This window comes from Aulostomus chinensis, chromosome 11 (assembly GCF_037954235.1).
Source record: "Aulostomus chinensis isolate RoL2024-O1b breed Wild chromosome 11, RoL_Achi_v1.0, whole genome shotgun sequence".
Taxonomy (NCBI): domain Eukaryota; kingdom Metazoa; phylum Chordata; class Actinopteri; order Syngnathiformes; family Aulostomidae; genus Aulostomus; species Aulostomus chinensis.
The window spans coordinates 11,222,172-11,242,138 of record NC_141330.1 but is presented as its reverse complement, the minus strand read 5'-3'; the positions used below and the strand labels follow the sequence as shown (position 1 = coordinate 11,242,138).

Below are 19,967 nucleotides of genomic sequence, written 5' to 3'. Positions count from 1 at the left end.
TAAGATGACATCGATAGCGCTCTCATGTATGCGGTGAATAGCAGCTGGTTAGTTTGACTTAGCAAAAAAAGCCCCTGTTCAAAGGTGACAAAATCTGCCAGCCAGCACCTTTAAAACTCCCTAATTAACATGTTATATCTCATTTGCTGCAGCCAGGCCAAGAAATTGTCTGGCACACAATCTGGCCCATAATAAGCAGTGCTGGAGGATGTATTTTACTGAAAAATGGTTTTTCATTAAACCAGGCTGTCTCTGTAGTGAAAGGCAGAAATATTTTTGAAATTGGTTCTCCATGACCTGAGAAAAGGGTCTGCGGTTTTCACTTCTGCTCAAAATGTACAAAATCTGCAGCACCTACAATGCATCAGGCTTGTTTCCTTCGGAGGCCGATCCCAGGCTGCTGTAGCATCGGCGCGTTGGTCAGTGTTGCACTTACTAGTGTGAGCACAGTTGTCCATTACAACTGCCAGCTTTTGTGGACAACAGGTATGTTTTGTTCTTTTTATTTCTTTTCTTTAGCAGAGAGGAGCTGATCTGACTGTCCCTGGAGGTGGGTTTTACAAAAAGAAATAATAGAAAACAATACGTAGTTTGAACAACAGCAGATGAGAAGGCATTGAGTTCAGGCAACACGGAGGGAAGTTAAATTCAGTTAAGTTCATTTGCATAATCTACCCACATAGTACTGATACAAAGCCAGTGGAAAATTGCCAGTACAATTTGACATCACTCTTCATCGCCGAGTGTTTTGGTAGCTTCTGTTTTCATGCGTCATGAATTTGAATTAAACTTGTGCTTCACATACAGCTGCTCTTGCTCCCCTGCCAACATTAATATTGTCTTTTAGGTGGTCCATTACCATGCTGCAGGTGTTCTGAGGTTACTTAGACATGACGGGCAAGTGGACAGTAGCTTGTTAGTAAGCTCCAGCTGTGAGCACACTGTGACCTTTGACCTCAGATTGAAGCTGCAAACAGTTGGGAGTCCTCTGTAGTGTCTCAGCTAGAAGCTTACAGAAAGTGCAGGCTGGGGTCAAAGGTCAGGGAGCAAGCAGTAAATAATAAATATACTCATGGGGAGCCCTGATGAAAAGAGAGGAGAATGCTGAATAACATTTTACAATATTTATGTTTGGTTGTGCCATGTTGAATGCTTTTAGTCCTCCACTGTAAAGGCTGTTGGCTGCACAGATGCAGGTAAAACTTTGTCGGTTGACGTGAAGTAGCTTCTTGTCATCACCGTCAGATTTTTATCACCATCATTACATCATCTGAGGTGATGCAGCGAGGGTGTGTGGTCTGTCCTCTGTTACAGTATCCCCTTTGTCCTCTTTAGGACTTAAATTCAGCTTTTTGATGTCTTCACCTTTGGACTCTGATCAAACATGTGATCTGCGCACTACCTTGTGGAGTCCAGTCCAATTATTTCCATTGGCAGAATATTAAAATTGGCTGCTTGTTCCATTCTACTCTTCTCTATAAAGTTTGATATAAAGGCTTTTTGTGTGATTCTACTTATGGACAAGCGTTTAGCAAAAGTATCGCCTCCTTGGCTGAGGTAAGTAAAGTGTGTATGATGGATGGAGTTGACTCCTCCCTGTAGTTCTGTACTCTTCCCACTTGCCTGCTCCTCACACGCACAAATCTGCTGTGCGTGGCTGTGTGTGTCTCGTTTCAGTGATGGAACATTCTCCATACTGTGTCATGGCTTTTCTGCTGTCATCCATCTATGCTGTTTTTCAGCAGGTTTTAACATACAGAGCCCAAAAAAACTCTATATTCTATTTTTCTGATCAATTGGCTGAACCACCATGCAAACTTAAGAAGTTGTTTTTTTTTTAAATATAGAAATTCATAGATTATATTTTGGATGCATGAATATGAAGAACCTCCCTACTTTGGTTGGTTTGCTATCAGGATCTCAATTAAACTGTCATGTTTTGTTTTTTTTCGGGGTTAAAATCTGTTTAAGATAAAAAGAAAAACCCAGCATTTTTCTTACATTTAGCCTCAGATGTACTCCAAGAATTTTTCTAGTTTTTAAAAAGTAATAATACTCAGGGAACACTGACTCTTCAGATTCGATTTTGCTGTTTTGTCATCTTGTTGCTATCAAAATCTTAAACCTCTTCCTATCTGTGCTGCTGTCAGTTGTCATTTCAGTGTGGGATCAATGTGTCTCACCTCCTCCACCCCTCCTTCTCAGCTGGTTCATCACAATCAGCTGTCCATTCAGCAGCCAGCTCCTCCTCTGAGTTTTTCCAGCCTTTACAAGCCTTAAAAAAAAAAAAAGACGAGGTTCCTACAGAGGCAGTTCTTTGAACTGCATAAAAGATAAACTTAATCATAAAGAACCGAAAAATGAAATTGTCTCTTTGATGGATTACATATGATCGAGCAACATACTGAAAGTAATAACTGAACACTGAAGCGCACAGCTCCCTGGGAGCAAATCAATATAAAATGAATATACTACATGTTGTAAAATGAGTAGAAAACAGCTAAAATTGGACTACAACTCATTGAGGCAATAAGTTGCATCGTCTACATGCTGCTTATGGTGTTATTTTATATCATGCTCACACGGAAGGCACTGGCACGGACTATCTTCAACTCCATCCAAACTTATCCCTCATTATTCCTTCCTCTCAGCTGGTCTCATGAGAGGAAAAGCATGCAGACAACAACAGCGAGAGGCTGGTCTTCTCTTCAGTTGGAGCAGGGCATGAGGGATGAGCTGGTGGAGAAGACTGAAACAATAAAGAGGACAAGAGTGGTGCTCAGAGCTTGTGTGTTTAAAAAAAGAGAGAGAGACGAGGAAGATAAGGGGAGGTAAGTGGTTTACTGTATGGAGGAGGAAGACTAGAGGAGGATTGACTGGCTTGGCAAAACAATAAAAATAGTGCTGACGTAGTACAGTTAATGTTTGTGTGTTTGTCAGCATGGAACAGGGGAAGAGGGTAAATGAAATCCTTCCCGGAGCAGTGATTAAAGAAGAAGGAATGATGGTGAGATTAAAAATCAGAGTGAAGGACAGCAGAGGTCACCTCAAGTCAGAATGTTAGATCACACCTATTTAGTCAACAGCTGATGGGATCGATGGACGGAATAGAGAACGTGAGTGTGGAACAGCAAGTGGCAGAGGAAGACCGCTGGTGGGAAAACTGTGAGAGGGAAATCTAGTTACCGTACTGAAGCGAGAGCAGTGTGAAGAAGAGCGGTACAAAGGGAGAAAAGAGGGATGGAGGGTTGAGATGATGGATGCGCTGCTCTCGTTTTGTGCCCCCTAACGAAGACTCTAATTAGTGTTTGTGTAATTCCACACTGTCTCCTCTGCCTGCTCATCTTAATTAACTACATTCATCTTCTCCTCCCTCCATCCATCCCTTTCTCTCACCCTCCCTCCCTCTGCCCTCCTAAAATAATATAGTGACTGTCTGAACCCCACCTGGACCAGACCTGCTTTTACTTACTCACTCTCTTTCTATCCCTTTTCTTTCTGCCACCTGCTTTTATTCATCTGTTCTTCTCATCCGTTTCTTTTACTGTGAGCATTCCCTCTGCCGTCTGATGTCTCTCTTCCGTTATTCTCTCCTTCGCTTCACAAAGAAAAAAAAACCCTTTAGGTTTTTTTTTTTCTTTGTGGTTGTTCTGTCTCTTTCAGCTGACTGTGTTAGTGTTGGGCCCATGTAAAAGCCAGCCCAACAATGTGAGTCTCTGGAGCCGTGTATTGTGACAGCCCATTTAGTCACCCTGGTCATTAATTTCATCAATAAGCTCAAATTGAGGACGACACGGCAAACCAAACAAGGAAACAAGGGAGAAGGAGAAATAATTTTTGCTGAATCTGGCTCTGCTTCAGCAATATGAAGGCCACTTGGGTTTAGGGGGACAGTTTCACAAAGGTTTAATGGCAGCGGAGGAGGATGCATGAGGGGGCTGTGTGAAGTGCGTTTACAGATGGAGACGACTGGCTGTTGATGAGTGTATTGTGTTATTACAGTGAGCTGCGAATGGATCAGAGTACCTGCCATCATTTAGCCCCACAGTCTAAAATGGCTTTCCAGCTTTCAGCCTTTCTGCAGTCATTCAGTGTGACAAAGGACTGCTGGGAGTCGAAGCCTCTGTTTTACCGCACCCCATCTCTGCGCGCACACACACACACTCACACACACACACACACACACACACACACACACACACACACACACACACACACACACACACAAAGTATACCCCACTATAAATATTCTGCACACATGGGTACCCATGCACACAAACCCAATCAGACAAGCTGGAGAAGAGGGCCCTTAGCACTCACTGTTGCAAAAAATCATGTGCCATTCAAACTCAGGACAAAAAAATGTATTTATGTCTTGATGTCTTGTGTGTGTGTGTGTGTGTGTGTGTATGGTCACAGCAGTAAGCTCTAGTTTGCTGAGAGCAGCGCAAATGGTTTCTCATCCTCTTTGGGATGGACACTAAAAACCCACTTACACCCATAATGCACCATCACAACCCAGAATGCATTTCACCCCTTAAATTTGCTGTCCGTCTGTGCAGAAGAGCAGATAGCCATCTTAATGCCCAGATGGAGACGTGACAAACTCACAGAAATGATCTCATATACACGCGGGCACACAAGCACACACACACACACACAAACACAGACATACACACAAGTCATATTGATAGCAATTACAAGCCAATCGGTAATGCCTCCTGCTGAGGGTCGGAGGTTAATCTATCAGGGTTTCACCTGACAACACTCCTTCACAGGATCCAAGAAGAGGAAGGCAAGGGAGTCTGAGAGTAACTAGAGATAGAGCGAGAGAGGAGGAAGCCAGGAGCAAAAGGGTGACAGAGATAGCAGTGGAGAAAGAAATAAGGGGATTGAGATAGATGGACAAACAGGAAGCTATAGACAAGAGGAGAATAGAGAAACAGGGACACAATGAGCAACAGACTCGGGGTGGTCCAGATGGGCAAAAATCTCCCCCATGTCCTTTCAGCTTCTTGCACAGCTATGATGTCATCAGCCGTAGCTTTAGGGAGGAGTGTGCCTTTAGGCATTGATCTCAGATCAGCTTAGCCACTGGAATACCTAACCTTTAACAATAAAAGGAAAATGCAAATCTGACCTTAGATGACAGTGTAAGTTAAACCTCTTCTCACCTTCCTAATCTCAGAGCCCACTGGGCTCGGCGTCACCTGAGCTGCTGCTGCTATAGCTGATGAAATGTAGATGTCACAAAGACAGGATGGCAGCTGGCTTTTTCAACATGCACCTGTTACTCTTGAGTCTGAGGAGGGGTGGTGGCAGTGGTGGTGATGGGGGGTGGGGGTTGGGGGGTGGGGTCCTCTTGTGGTTATGTTTTTCAGTCTGTGCGTTTGTAGCTGCTGTCTTCAGAGTATCTGTGCCATCTACAGAAGTGAGGAGAATACAGTTCTTAGACTTGTGATGTATGAGGAGTCAGGAGCGTTTGTCTAAAGAGCTTGCAGTGGTGCACACACACACACACACACACATTTAATTTCAAGACACACACACACACACACACACAAACACAAACACATTAATGTTTACCTGAATAGTTTAAAAGTGTTTGTTTTCCACTGCAACTTTGCATGAGGAAACATGTTGGTCACCCTCATCAGACCAACAAGACCACAATGACCAGGACCAAAACACACACGAGACTTGTGAGCATCTCGATGATGATATTCTTCTGAGGAACAAAGTTACGACCTCAGAAAATGACAGGAATCATTCCTGTGTGTTTGTGGTGGCACAAAACCTTACTGAGACAACTCATGTTCCTTGAGTTTCTAACACTTCTACATATGATTGGTGCAATCTATCACAGTTGCTGTTTTGAAATAGTATGGATACATGTCCATCCATCCATCCATCCATCCATCCATCCATCCATCCATCCATTGTCTTCCGGTTATTCCTATTAAGGGGTGGGGGGGGTGGAGTCTATCCCAGCGGCTTTCGGGTGAGAGGTGGGGTTCACCCTGGACAGGTCGCCAGTCCATCACAGGGCCAACACATAGAGACAGACAACCATTCACACATCAGGAGCAATTAGGGGTTCAGTATCTTGCTCAAGGACGCTTTGACATGGTCACCGGGGGAAGTGAGGATCGAACCAGCGACCCTGTGGTTGCTAGACTGCCACCCTACCTCTGTACCTGTGAATTAAAAAAGAAATTTCACTGATGTTTGATTAAATGTATGAATTATGAAATTGTGCATTTTTTCTTTTTAAATAATCATCTCGGTAAATGAAGGAGCTGCTGGTCCCACTAATTCATTTCTTCAGGATAATGCATTTCTTTTTGTATAATATACACCATTTATTTAAGTCATGTGAGCACTTGTTTTTACACCTAGAGGTAAGTCTTTGTGAGATGTGATGTTACACTCCAGCACATTCCCAGGTATTACTGCAGTCCCTTTATTTTTCTTTCTTCCTCAACAGCTGTTCAAAAATCTCCTCCTTCACTGATGCCATCCATCTGATTTGTGTCAAGATCGCTGGTATAAAAAAAAAATGCAGAGTAAGTAAATCCATGTCTTTGTACCTGTGTGTGTGTGTGTGTGTGTGTGTCTGTGAGAGTTGCGAGATAGAGTCGGGGGTGCTCTCCTTCATCACTCGCTATGTGTGATGCTCAGATATTTCTATCAATACTCTTGTTAAAAAGATAGACCTCTCAGGGTTAGCGGGAGATTAACATTCCCTGCAGGGCTGCAACATCTGAATTGATTAAAAATATTAATGCAGAGAGACATAAAACCCTATCTCGACATCTTAACAGCAAATTATAGATATTAATTCATCACACTGAAGATGAATGTGAATAACATAATGAAAATAAACCTTGAATCATTCATGTTTTTTTCCCCTCAGAAGTAGGTTATGTGAGACAGACATCCCTTGTATTAAAAATAAAATCTGAAATGTGAAACTCAGCAAAAAAAAAAAAAATTGAATCAGTTCTGGTCTTCTTAAAATTTGAGATCATCCTCTCGGAACTACTGACACTGACTTCTGATGTGGAAGTTAAATAAATAAAATCATTTCTCCGTGGTAATTTTCGTCAAACCTGCCAAACGCAGCCTAAATATTTGACATGGAAGGAGAGAAGATCAGTGAGGAGGGAGATCAAAGGAGCGTGTTTGTGAGAGCGTGCATATGTGTATGTGTGAGTGTGTATGTGTGTATGTGTGTGTGCGTGTGTGCACATGCGCACTGGGATTGTGCAAGTAGTGATGAAACATATTCAGCAGTGTGATATTTTCAACACCACCAAACTACCCTCCATCTTCTTCACACATGGAAGTTATCTAAACTCAAAGCTGTGTGTGTGTGTGTGTGTGTGTGTGTGTGTGTGTGTTTGCCTCTAGCCGCTGGTAACTATTCTTCATATTCCTGTCACTTACTCGTCTTCTCTCTCATCTTCCCCTGCCTCCAAAACAACATACACACACACACACACACACACACACACACACACACACACACACACAAAACGTTTGTATTTGTCTTTATCAGTCCCTCCATTTTCCTCGCTCCTCCTTGTGTTCGCTCTCCTTCGTTCAATATTTCATGCTGTTGAGAGCATATCTATTCTGAGCTCTCTCTCTCTCCCTCTCTCTCTCTACACACCCTTTTCCTCCATCCCTCCTGTCGTCTTAAAAAACCCTCTCTCTACACATCACTCTTGCTGTCCTCTTGCTCTTTCTCTACCTCCATAAATCTCTCTCTCCCCCTCACTCTCTATATCTCATTGCACTCCTAATGTTCTGGGCCCCCACTCCTTTTTTCCCCCAACCCTGACTTACATTCTCTTCCACCCTCTCATTTCCTCCTACCCCCCTTCTTCTCTCCTCCATTCTCTCTGTTGACTCAGTTTGCGTGACTGTTCAGAAGTATCAGCTCCTCCTCTCTTTCCCTTAACCCCTCACTCCTTCTCTCCTCTTTCCCCCTGGATTCCTCTCCAACCAAAACACAGAGAAAGCCCTGTTCTCTTTTTTTTGCACCTCTTCCATTTATTTTGCATCCCCTCCCTGCTTTCCTCTCACCGTGCTCCTTCTCCCATCTTAGTGGCACCTCTCTCCTCCTCATCCTCCGCCGATTCTCGTCCAGCTCCATCCCTCACCCGTCACCTCCCCTCTCTTAGCTTGAGCCAGTGTTGTTTTAGGCACAGCAGTGAAAGGTAAACAGAGAGATTGAAAATTCGTGTCAGTCAGTCGGGTGAGAGAGGGACAGGGAGGGAGTGAGAGCAGCAGAGGTGGCGAGGGAGCGAGAGGAGGTGGGGGGAGTGTCAGTACAATTTACTAACACAACAGTGAACAGCGAAGCAGGCCAAGACACAGAGAGAGCAGGAGGCAGAGTGAGAACGAGAGTCCAAGTTCAAGGCTACCATTGAAATGCAGTGTTTACTGTATATTCACATGATCTTGGTGCACATGTGAGTGTCCTGGTGGGGGCATTACTTACTTCCTGTGGCCTGGAGAAGGATGTGACCCCACAGGGGGGCCTAATATCTACTTATTATTGCTATGACAATGCCACGATTAGATTTCGAGGTTGCAGAAAGGAGCGCTTGACAGATGTGTTGTTGGTCGGCTCTGGGTTGGAAATGTCATAAGAGCCTCAGTGTCGCCGCATGCAGTCAGGCCCGAGGTCGTTTCTCATAATAACCCCAATACAAAAGTAATCCAATAGCACTGCAGCCCACGCCTGCAAAATCCAACCTGGATGATTGGAATTGACAGGGGCGTTTGCTGAAACAGAACATGTCAGCGTCAGTTTAAAAGAAACCAAATGGAAAAGGGAGAAATGTGATGTTTTGTTATTCAAAAAAAAAAAAAGTAGCGAATATCTGCAGGAGTTGGAACTCATGTCTTGGTGCACCTGATTTATAACGTCCTTCAAAATGTAGCCATGCAGAATATTCACAAGCCAAACCAGTGTTGGCTCCGTACAGCCAATCATTCACGGTCTGTAGGTGGGATTTAGGGTCAGTTTGACTGTAAAAATATATTTCCTCAATTCCGGTATCTTACTTACATGTTTTATTTACTCAGGTTTTAGAATTCTGCGTGTTTGTGTTAGCGAAGAAAAATGACAAATGGAATCGAAAATATTTCACAAGGGAATCACTTTCCAGAATCTTCCTCAGCAACTGGGAACTGCACAGCTGACCTGACAGACTTATGGTGCTGATGTGTGGTCGTGTGTGAAGATGTTTAACGCTTCTCATCAAGCGACTCATTGTGTGGTAACAGCAGCTGTGTTTGCTGGAATGCAGTTTAAAGATGCAGAGGAACCTTGAGTTTGTTCTCTCAAGGTCAAGACTCAACCTCCTCCTCGCTCACTTGTAATAATCTGGCATATTGGGATATTGGCATGAACCCTTTTTTTTTTTTTGCTATGAGTTTGAGGATATTTGCTCGTTGAATACTAAAATATAGCCAGAAGATATTCACATTGATATCATTAGGCCAAAAAGAAGAAGAAAAAAAAAAAACCCTAATTGTCAGATGATTCCCTTTTTTCAATGCCTGAGGACTAAACATGGCATTATATTCATGGGAAAAAAAACAGGATAGATACACATTTTTCAGAGTAAAAACAACTAAAGCTATATGGACATGACTTAATACCACCGGCACTTGCTGATAAAATATTCATTTTTGTGTTTTGGGTGAACAAACCCTTTGAGGGTAGTCAGTGGGAGTGGGATTTTGTGTTTGTATGGATGTGCATATATGTATGCATGTTGTATTGTGTGTGTGTGACTGTGATACTACACGAGGCAAAGGCATGCAATGATAGACGGTGGAGCGGGAATGCTGAGGAAGAGTGCTCATTAAAAAGTTGCATGCCTGCTCTGAACGAGAGACGGGGAGGAAAGCAGAGGGAGAGGAGACAGGTAGACCACCAGAGACAAATCTGACTAAAGACAGAGGCAAAACAATAGCGCACTGATCACATGGAGAAGAAAGTTTGCATTGAAAATCAGAGAATGAGGTAAAGAGTAGAGGAAGAAGAGAGAGAAACAAGGGGAGGGGGAGTAAATGGACAGCTTATGAGAGAGGTGGAAGGACCCGAGAAGACAGAGGGATTCCCCGATGGCATCTCATCTCTCCCTCTTTCTTACTCTCTTTCCCTCTATTTCCCTCCCTTTTTCTCCCAATAAATCATTCTGTCTCCTCCTTAAACAACTCATTCCCAGCAGGCAGCAAGGAAACTGTAACAATCTTTCTCCTATCTGCTATCGCTCCTTTTTTCCCCCTTTCTCTTGTCTTTCTCTGTCTGCCCTCCTCTCTCTCTTTCCTCTCACACACACACACACACACACACACACACACACACACACACACACACACACACACACACACACACACACACACCATGTCGCTGCATTAATTTCTAACCCAGGAATATACAAATGGGTGACAAACCTGAATAAAACCTGAATAAATGAATGGAAAACATAATGAATGCAAATGCTTCTCCAGGGCAAAATAGGTCAATCAAGGGTTTGAGTATTAAAATCGTGTGAATTATTCCTGCAGCGTTCACCACCGCCACCACAACACCAGAGGAGAGGAGATCATTTAGAGGAAGACAAGGTCCACAGAAGTTGTTCCGGCAGCTCATGGGGGGAGGGGGGGGGGGGTGCACATTATACTTAGGCATGGTAAATTTTGGTAAAGATGCACCAATCCACTTTTTTTCTTTTCCAATCTGTTTCTGAGTTGTTGTTGTTTTTTTTAATTCCATTTAGGATCCAATTCTGATTCAAGCATCAATGTTGATATTGATTCCAATACCAGAGCTCATTGTTTGCATTAGTTGTACTGTATTAAACCACACAGCACAAGACGAATGCATTAAAATACACAAAAGGAGACTAAAACAATATATTTGAACTGTTCAGTGACATATCTTGTGTCATACTGTGGAGGGTTCACATGCAAACTGTAAAATGGAACGATAAATCAGTGGGCACCTTCAGTCTGATCTCTTAACTGTGAATAAAATCACTACTGGATCCCGATTCTGCTATTCCTGATTCCAATATCCCGCATGCAAACTGTGGATCAGGATAAGCTTTCAAAATATTTGTGACGTCACAAATCATGCTCGTAAGACCGCCTCTGGGAAAAAAAAAACCCAGATTTTCACAAAGAGGACATTTACACCTTCACCAGTGAATGTGAAAACACTCTTAACTCTGAAGTCACTCCTTCTGCACGGGGAGGCTGAAACACTCAGCTGTGGGAAGGAGTAGAAAAACACAATACAACATGTAAACTGTGTCAAAAGCAACCTTAGATTAGGTTTTGATCAAGACTGAGGACAAATCCAATATTCACAGTCTTTTCTTTATGATGGGAAAAAGACGTGATGTGGATGCGTGTGAGAGGTTTGAACATAATAGCGCTGTATGACATTGACTTACAGTGTGGGAACCGGTGGAGAGTGTGTCAGTGTGTGCGTGTGTAAGCGTGAGAGTGTGTGTGTGTGTGTGTGTGTGTCGGTGTGTGGCTGTAGAGTGGGGGGGGGGGGTGTTCTTTGACAAATAGGCTGCAGATGCTGATGGAGGCTGGCTGGCTGCGGACGAGCAGGAATAGTTGAGTGAAAGTTGAAGTCGCAGTGATTCCTGATGTGTGCGCCTCAACGCTGGAGGAATGCGCTTTTGTCGCTCGAAGGGGGGCGGAGTTAGGAGGTGAACGAGTGCTGCCTACCAAACAGAGAGAGGAGAGAAGGAGGAGAGAGGAGAGGCAGAAGGCAGGCAGCTCCCCGCGATGGTTGTCGGACCTGAATGAAACTGGCTGGTTGATGTGCTCGCAGCGAGAATAGAGCTCGGCGTGCTCTGGAGCCTCGGACAAGAACCTACAGCAGCACCACGCACATAAAAAAGAACTAAAAAGAAGAGGACTTGCTTTTATCTATTATTTACCTTTCTTAAAAAAATCCCCCCCCCCCCCCCGCCCCCCATATCACTCAGTTCTTTCCCAGCGGACAGGAGCGTTTCATGCCCGGAGGAAGACCGACCTCCCTGTTGGACCGATACCGGCCTCCCACGCTTCTCTGGCGGGCTAACACGCAGCAGTTCCCGGTGAGAGAGGAGGTCTGAGAACTTGAACATTCCTCTATGTTCCAAGGATTTGATTGAGGAGTCTGTTTTTTTTTGGGGGGGGGGGGGTATAGGGGATGGGGGGGGGGGGTGCTCTTGTCACTTCACACCACAATAGACTTTTACAACACTTATTAACCAGTCTTTGAACGTAGCCTAGATCCGTCTGTATGCATGCATGCATGAAGCTTTTGTTTTCTCTCGTCTGTTAGGCATTTGCTGGGATGTTTGAATCTCGTTGCTTGGTGGGGTGAAGGGACCGAGAGAGTGGCCGGAGAGACTGAGGGACGGAGGCCGAGTGAGGAGCCGAGAGCATGGCTCTGGTAGCGCTGTCTGTCTGGGTGCTAACGAGTCTCACCTGGGCGAACCTCCTCCAGGTGTCCGCCAACAGGCACTCAGTGTACTGGAACAGCTCCAACATACAGTAAGACCACTTCTCAGTGTGTGTGTGTGTGTGTGTGTGAGAGAGAGAGAGAAAGAGAGAGAGAGAGAGTGTGTGTGTGTGTGTGTGTGTGAAAATGTCCTGATTTGCTCCCAGTGGACCGCCAGATTCATCACACTTTGCTGGTTTGAGCTTTTCTCGCATGTTTCACCTTTAAATCAGCTAAGTCAGGGGCGCAGCAGCACCTTCCGGGTTTTTCTTTTAATCGCTTTATGGAAGCAGAATTGACTTACATTTAAAATTTAAACAGACCTCTCTTGAGTCTCTATGGTAAAGCTAGTCTGGACCCCAAAGTTTGGTCCCAAACATTCGCTTGCACACTTGCCTCCTGCCCTCTTGTTTCCATCTCCTTTCCTCCACCTTCAGTCAGTGTAAGAACAGATATTAATTCTCTCTCTCTCTCTCTCTCTCTCTCTCTCTCTCTCTCTCTCTCAGTCTTTTAGGGTCTCTAGCCCTCAGTCTTCTCCTCTATCTGGTTCAATTAGGAGCACTTCTTCATCCTGACCCCATTGTGTTGTAGCAGTGTCACTATTCAATCTCTCCTCCTTGCTCCATCTCCAACCTACTCTCTCCTTCTATCCCTCCCTAACCCTCTTTCTTGTTTACACTTAGTCCGTTGGCCTTTTTGTTATCCTCCTAATCCCTCGCTCCTCAGTCCCTATCTTGATTCAAGTGAAATAGCTCCTTTTTGTTGTTGAAATCCTCCTTTTTAACACTGTCGTTTGGAGTTCATGGTCTCTTCTGCTGCTGGATCATAAAGAATGTAGACTTATTTTTTGTCGGTTTTTGTTGTATAATAAATCTGGATTTCTCTCTCTTTCAACAATGTATAGACATGTGACGTGTCGCGTAAATATATATATATATGTATATAATTTCAATTTTCACCTGCAGGCCTCATTTGCAATAATTTGAAGGTGCGTTTTAGCACGTGAGATAAGGTCCCAAAATTACACAACCAGCCACGAAATTTTTGGTGGCACGAGAGCGCATGTCTGGCACACACGCCGTCATTTTTGTTCTCCATCTTACATTGAATTCTGTCAACATGCTTTGTATTCTACGTTTCAGACATCTCAGTGTACCACTCACCTCTTCAGCAGGTTTACGGGACGAGCTGTCGGTTATATGACAGCGTTTTGTTTTTTGTTTTTTTTTTCAGAATATGTAAACATATAACAGCTCTTGAAAAAATACAGGGTTTTTTTTGCAGGGGGAGGACCAATGATTTAGCTGCTGACAGTAACTCTCAGCCAATCATTTCAGTTTACGGCATGAGGCTATGAGAGAGAATCAAATGTTCGCCTGGCAGCAAATATAACGATGGAAAACCTGCATAAAGTAAGAGAAATGGAAAACAAACGGTTATTAGTTGTAGTGCCGATCCTGTAAACAATATTACTTTAGTTCGATGTGAGTAAATGATTTCTGCAGATTTTGCAGAAACTAACACTGCCAGCAGAGCTGCCACTAATGCGTTTTAGCTGACGTTTCCTTCTTTCTTTCTTTTTTTGCGCTGTAATAGTTTGATAATAAATGCTAATGAAATTCTACCTTTGGTTTTCATATTTCATTCAGAAGTTGGCTTTGATAAAATGTAGGGAAAAAAGGCTTCAGGGCGTAATATAAGGGGAAGAAGTGAACCGGGGACCTCGGTACGATCAGCCTAACGTAAGTGCTTGTACTCGTAGTAAAACGTAGACTTAATTAAGGAGTGTGTCACCCGCGTTTGCTGTTGAATCTGCACTTGTTTTTTACTGTCAGCAAGATGATTTTAACCTTTAACCTGACTGTCATGCAGCATCCCTTCTCTCTCATGTTCACTGCCAAATGCTGTTTTCACCCCAGCAGTGGGATATCCATTGCCCCTGCAGTGTGTATTCGTGTGTGTCTTTTATAAAAGACTGTAGTTAATTAAAGAACACTTCATCTCAGTGGACCTGCTTCATCCCTGATCTTCACAACTCTCTCTCTCTGTCTCTCTCTCTCTCTCTCACTGTACATACATACACACACACACACACACTGACAATGCATGTGCTGCGAGAGGGGATAACTTTCTCAATTCAGCCTACTTAGTGAACTTGGAGACAAAAGGGGGACATCATAGGCTCTCACAAGACAGAGAGCCTACCTAATCTTATCTCTTTCCCACACTTCTAGCTCCTTTTTCCCTACTATCCTACTGTATTTTGAGTATTTTGAATCTCTCCACCCAACATTTGAAGGTTAGCTGTCGTAGCCCTAACAGTTGGCTCTCTGGAGTTTGTCTAACTCTCCGTGCGGCGTGCAGGTCTAGAAGGTCAATAATAAGCTGGAGTAGATCTGTCAGTTTGAGTGGTAAACACATTGTAAAGCCGCAGGACCCTGCAGTTTCTCAACCGGTTTCTGACCCCCGAGCCACTCATCAACCACATGAGACGGGCTGAGACTGTTACCAAGGATTAGCTACCACACACACACACACACACACACACACACACACACACACACATACACGTCTCTACACATGCTTACATAGCCCCAAAGTACACACACACACACCTTCAAAATATGCATCATTTCCTGCGTCTTGTTGCGACTGCCTATCAGTCGTCGCTGTCCCTGGGCGTGTGTGTGTGTGTGTGTGTGTGTGTGTGTGTGTGAGTGTGTTATCGTGTGTATTTTTGTGAGTGTGTGTGTTTGTCCTGTTACAGATGTCTGTGTTCATTGATGGGTGACTGAAACAAAAACAAATCCATCAGTCCATTAAATCACACATTATCTTCGACCACCTGGCAATTAACCACCGCTGTGCGTGTGTGTGCGTGTGTGTGTGTGCATGTGTGTGCCTTCCTGTGTTTATGTGTGCAATCTAATAACGCAGCGGTTTACTGATTTGCATAATAGATATCTGGTGATATCTCTTAATTTAACAGTTGTATATTTCCGAAGTGATTAGCTGGTGACAAAACAAACACATCTGTAGTTGGTATGTTTGCTTGTGTATTTGCATTTGTGTGTCTGTGTGAGTGTGTGAGACACTGTTATCTCAGCAAATATTGCTGTGATGAAGTCAGCAGAGTTTGTTCCTCATATAAATGCACATGTGTGTAATCAACGTCAAGGTGGAAGTTGTTTTATATTCATGTAACTCACCAGAGTGTGTAGACCAAGGAAGGGTCATCATAATAACGATGTTTACTATGATATACACACACACACACACACACACACACACACACACACACTTCTCACACTAGCACAGTTTTTGTGTGTGTTAGCAAGAGAGGAACATGGACGTGAGGATTAAACAAGCCAATCAAGCATCCTTCTCACAACAACACACACACACACACACACACACACACACACACACACACACACACCTATCCATCTCCCAGCCCCACTTAGAAAAAACACATTTACATTCATGAATATCTACACAAAGGAGAGTATTACTCACCCACTATCACAAGGAGCATGGCCCGCCTGTGTTTTTGTGTGTGTGTTTGTGTGTACAAACCATCCATCATCGATGCTGCTGCCATATGTCAGCTAGCCTCTGTAACACACACACACACACACACACACACACACACACACACACACACACACACATACACAAAACCTCACACAAAGGCTCAGTGATCATCATAACAGTTATACACACCCAGTGATCAGACTAGTCATTTGTAACAAATAATAAGGTCCCGCAGTGTGTGGGTGAGTGGATTCTGGCTTTGTGTGTGTGTGAGTGGATTCTGGCTTTGTGTGGTTGTGAAAGTGTGTGTGTGTGTGTGTGTGTGTGTGTGTGTGTGTGTGTGTGTGTGTGTGTGTGAGAGAGCAGACACTTTCACAGAGACGTTATTAATTTGAAGCAATAGGGAACACCTGTGTGATGGATGACTACTGTTTGCATAATAAGATCCAGTGGTGCTGCTTGTGTGTGTGTGCGTGTGTGTGTGTGTGTGTGTGTGTGTGTCTGTGTGTATGTGTGTGTCTGTGTGTGTGTGTGTGTCTCTGCAGGAGTTAATACATTTTTTTGGATTGGACAGGTGTCGTCTGGTAGGAAAAAGGACACGTACGAGACAGGAGAAAAAGAAATGAATTCTTGTCCTCCGGTGGAAAGGGACCCACTCCTGGGGTTGTGGTATTTTGGGAGCGATGTGTTTCTTTATCAAATTAACTTACTAAATTAAATCTAATCTACTAAATCTTTCTCGTTTCACGTAACCTCTCTGTGAGGTCTCATTTTCTTTCTCTCCTCATCTGACACTTTGAGATTTTTCACCAAAGCCTTAAACCTGCCTTCTTGTAAATGCTGTGATAAAACACACACACACACACACACACACACACACACACACACACACACAAATCGTCAGCATTGATCTTTAGAAAAAGACAAGCCTGAAATATCGAGCCCACTCTGTTTTTTTTTTTCTTTTCGCATCTCTTGATTGGCTCTTTCATTTCCTCAAACACGGATGATGGACTAATCAGAAGCGTTGCTGTGAAAATGGGGTATTGATGTTCTTGGCTCCCTCGCTCGCTCTGGTCAAACACTCACTGGTCTTTGCGATGGCTTGAATTCAAAGGAGCTTTTTTAGAAAAGCGAAAGGACTTTAGGGATGTAATGCAGCAAAAGAGCAACCTGAAACAACGTAAGGTTCTGATAAATGCCGGGTTTAGCATCGGTTTGATTGTTGAGTCATGATAAGTGCTGATAAATGACTTCAGGCTAGCAAACGGGCGGCTAGCACAGATGCTAAGCGGACCCTCCGTATTGCTCATGAATGCCTGACTAGAAATGAAAATATGTCAATATATTGTTTATGAAACTGGCTTCTTTTAGATAACATTTCATTCCCAGCAGTATTTCATGGTCAGACCAGCTGATCTGGGTACAGTACGTATGTCAGATTCAGGAAAAAAATTAGACACAGAAAGCAGGATTACTTCCAGTTTTTCCCACTGGTTGGGAATTTATTTTTACTTGTCAACCCCCAGGGAGGTGGCGTGTAGGTGGAGTGTGGTGGGCTGCAGCGAATTCATAACTGCACTTGAATGCTCGGTTCTGGCAGACATCTCAACTCACACAGACAGAATATTATACATTCCGCAACTAATATAATGTGTTAGTGTTTAAGTGGGCCCCTATTATATTCTATAGATAGGGAACTTGTGTGACATTCTTCTCCTATGCAAGATAAAGTCGAAAGCATACGTTTGCCTGAAACAAGCGGTTTATATCAGTTCGAACGATTGCAGATTTCTGCCTAACAGCAATTTTTTTTTCTCTGTAAGAGATGTTTCCACAAGGATCAGTACTAGCTAAAATAAAAATGGGGTTAATAGATTTGGTTTGCAGTAGCAAAGGTTTGTGTGTGCTTTGGCTAAACCATTACAAATCATGGATTCCGTGCCATGTGTCTGCAGTGCGAGACGGATTTGCCTGAGATCAGTGTGACAATCAGCGCTTGGACCAGCTAGAAGACACTTGGACATCACCGCCCCATGCTAACGCCAAACACCAAGACTTTCATAGGATTCTGCTCCGATACATCGGACGTGTTTCGGTATTGGCTGAGTCTCCATTTTGAGAGCTGACATTAGTCACGTTTCTGTGTTGCTGGCCCGTCAATTTTGTCACTTACAATATGGACCAATGTAAAATGTCCCCAAAATTGTGTGCAAAATCAGTGTTTTCACCATCTCTGTATTTATGGTGGAGTCCCTTCTGTTAGCTGCAGTTCATTACAGCTTTGTGTATCTTTAGCATCACATCCTGGACAAATTCCCTCCATGTATGTCTGGGTGAATTCAGATACAGCCATTATTGATGTAGGCAGCATTTGTTATTTCAAAAACAAATCTGCATTTAATATTTCAGAGACGGGGCTGCATTATGATCCCATTACTCGCCACCTGCTGGGAATTTCCAACAACTTAGAGCAGCTCCGCAGATCTACTAAATCCTGGAGGCTTCTAGTCAAAACCATTTTATCAGCTATTTTTTCTTGTATCTCCTCGCCCCTTCGATAACCAAATATGGATGCTAAACGAGTAGACCTTTTTCATGCTTAAAACGTCATATATGAGCTTTCCATTCACGCATTTCATTTTGCTTCCACTGGTGAGAAAGTCAAGAGTTGAAATTAGATTTGGGTTTTGTTTACTGGTGCTCATCATCATTCAGATCCATTAGGCCCAGCAGGCTAAAGTTAACTATCTGAAGGTGTGAATGTGTTAGAGTTGCGCTCCCCGGACTGATAAAAAGCTCTTGTCAGGTGTTGCGACGAGGTGCGCCCACGTTGCACAATGATTGTAACCGACAGCCTGACAGTCACACCTGCACCGATCCACCAGGTGTGGAAAGGGGCGGGGGGGGGGGGGGGGCGCACACTCCTGCTTGTGTGTTGCTCTTGTCCACATTTCTTCGAGTGCTTTCAGTGGAAAAGACAAGAATCACAATTCCAGATCTGAGCAATGACAGATTTGAGCTGAATGACGGGCGCTTCCTTCACCTCCACTTCATGTTGTTCCCTCAAAGTGACTCCGCTGCGGCAATCGACAAAAAACCAGGTCTTACTGTGTGATAGCCACAAATACATCGTCTTATTTTCTCTTGGCCTGGCTTTTATATTTTTAACAACCAACTGCTACCTTCGCATGTGGATGATACAACATCCAGCTCCCACATCTCGCTACAAATTATGCAACTTGTCTTTGTTCATGCAGAGAACACAAGAGTCAGCAGACCTTTTGTGAGAGAGTATATGTTATTTATGAAGTGGATGCGCAGGTGAGTAAATAAACCCATCTCAGAGCTTTTTAAGTTTCATCTAATCATGCGTTAAATGCAGATAAAAGTGTTTGTGTATGTGTGTGTGTGTGTGTGTGTGTGTGTGTGTGTGTGTGTGTGTATAAAACACAAAGCCTTTCATGAGATGACCTAGCCAGGCCTCCTCCTGACCAGGAATGAGCAGTTAGTGATGACCCCTGCAACAAGAGACGTCCTGTGACCCTGTGGGATCTCAGCGGCTTCAAAATAGAAATGTTTCACATGGCAGTTTGCACATGTTGGCACAGACAAGCTCTCCAAGTCAAACACAGCTGGCGACAACGTTGCTGATTTCAAGGTGTCTCGCTTCTCTGCAATACCTGAAGTAACCCAGAGAACAGTGCGTTTGTTAGGGTGGAGCCTGGAGGAAAAAAAGTACTGTCAAGATTGTTTTGAGAGATCACAAGATTTGCTATGATATGTGAAATCACATGTCTGCCAATACAAATGAATGTTCTTCTAATCTGAAAAAACCCACAATACAATATTACATTCAGACGTTATTTAATATTTATGCATCTATATGCATTGCCCTGCC

The 19,967-nt window shown here is 43.6% G+C and overlaps 1 protein-coding gene across 3 annotated transcripts in view; it reads left to right on the top strand.

Moving 5' to 3' along the window:
* The first annotated feature begins 6,467 nt into the window (after window positions 1–6,467).
* The window catches only part of efna3b (ephrin-A3b), a 63,814-nt gene continuing 50,314 nt past the window's right edge, over window positions 6,468–19,967 (top strand). The window contains exons 1-3 of one of the 3 annotated variants that reach the window (XM_086218422.1): window positions 6,468–6,566; window positions 12,033–12,143; window positions 12,374–12,585. In XM_086218422.1, coding sequence (XP_086074548.1) covers window positions 12,476–12,585 — 110 coding nt within the window. In that variant the 5' untranslated portion in view covers window positions 6,468–6,566; window positions 12,033–12,143; window positions 12,374–12,475. Of the gene's footprint in view, window positions 6,567–11,633; window positions 12,156–12,373; window positions 12,586–19,967 lie in introns of those variants that run through there. The other 2 variants (XM_086218423.1, XM_086218421.1) reach the window with 2 other exon arrangements.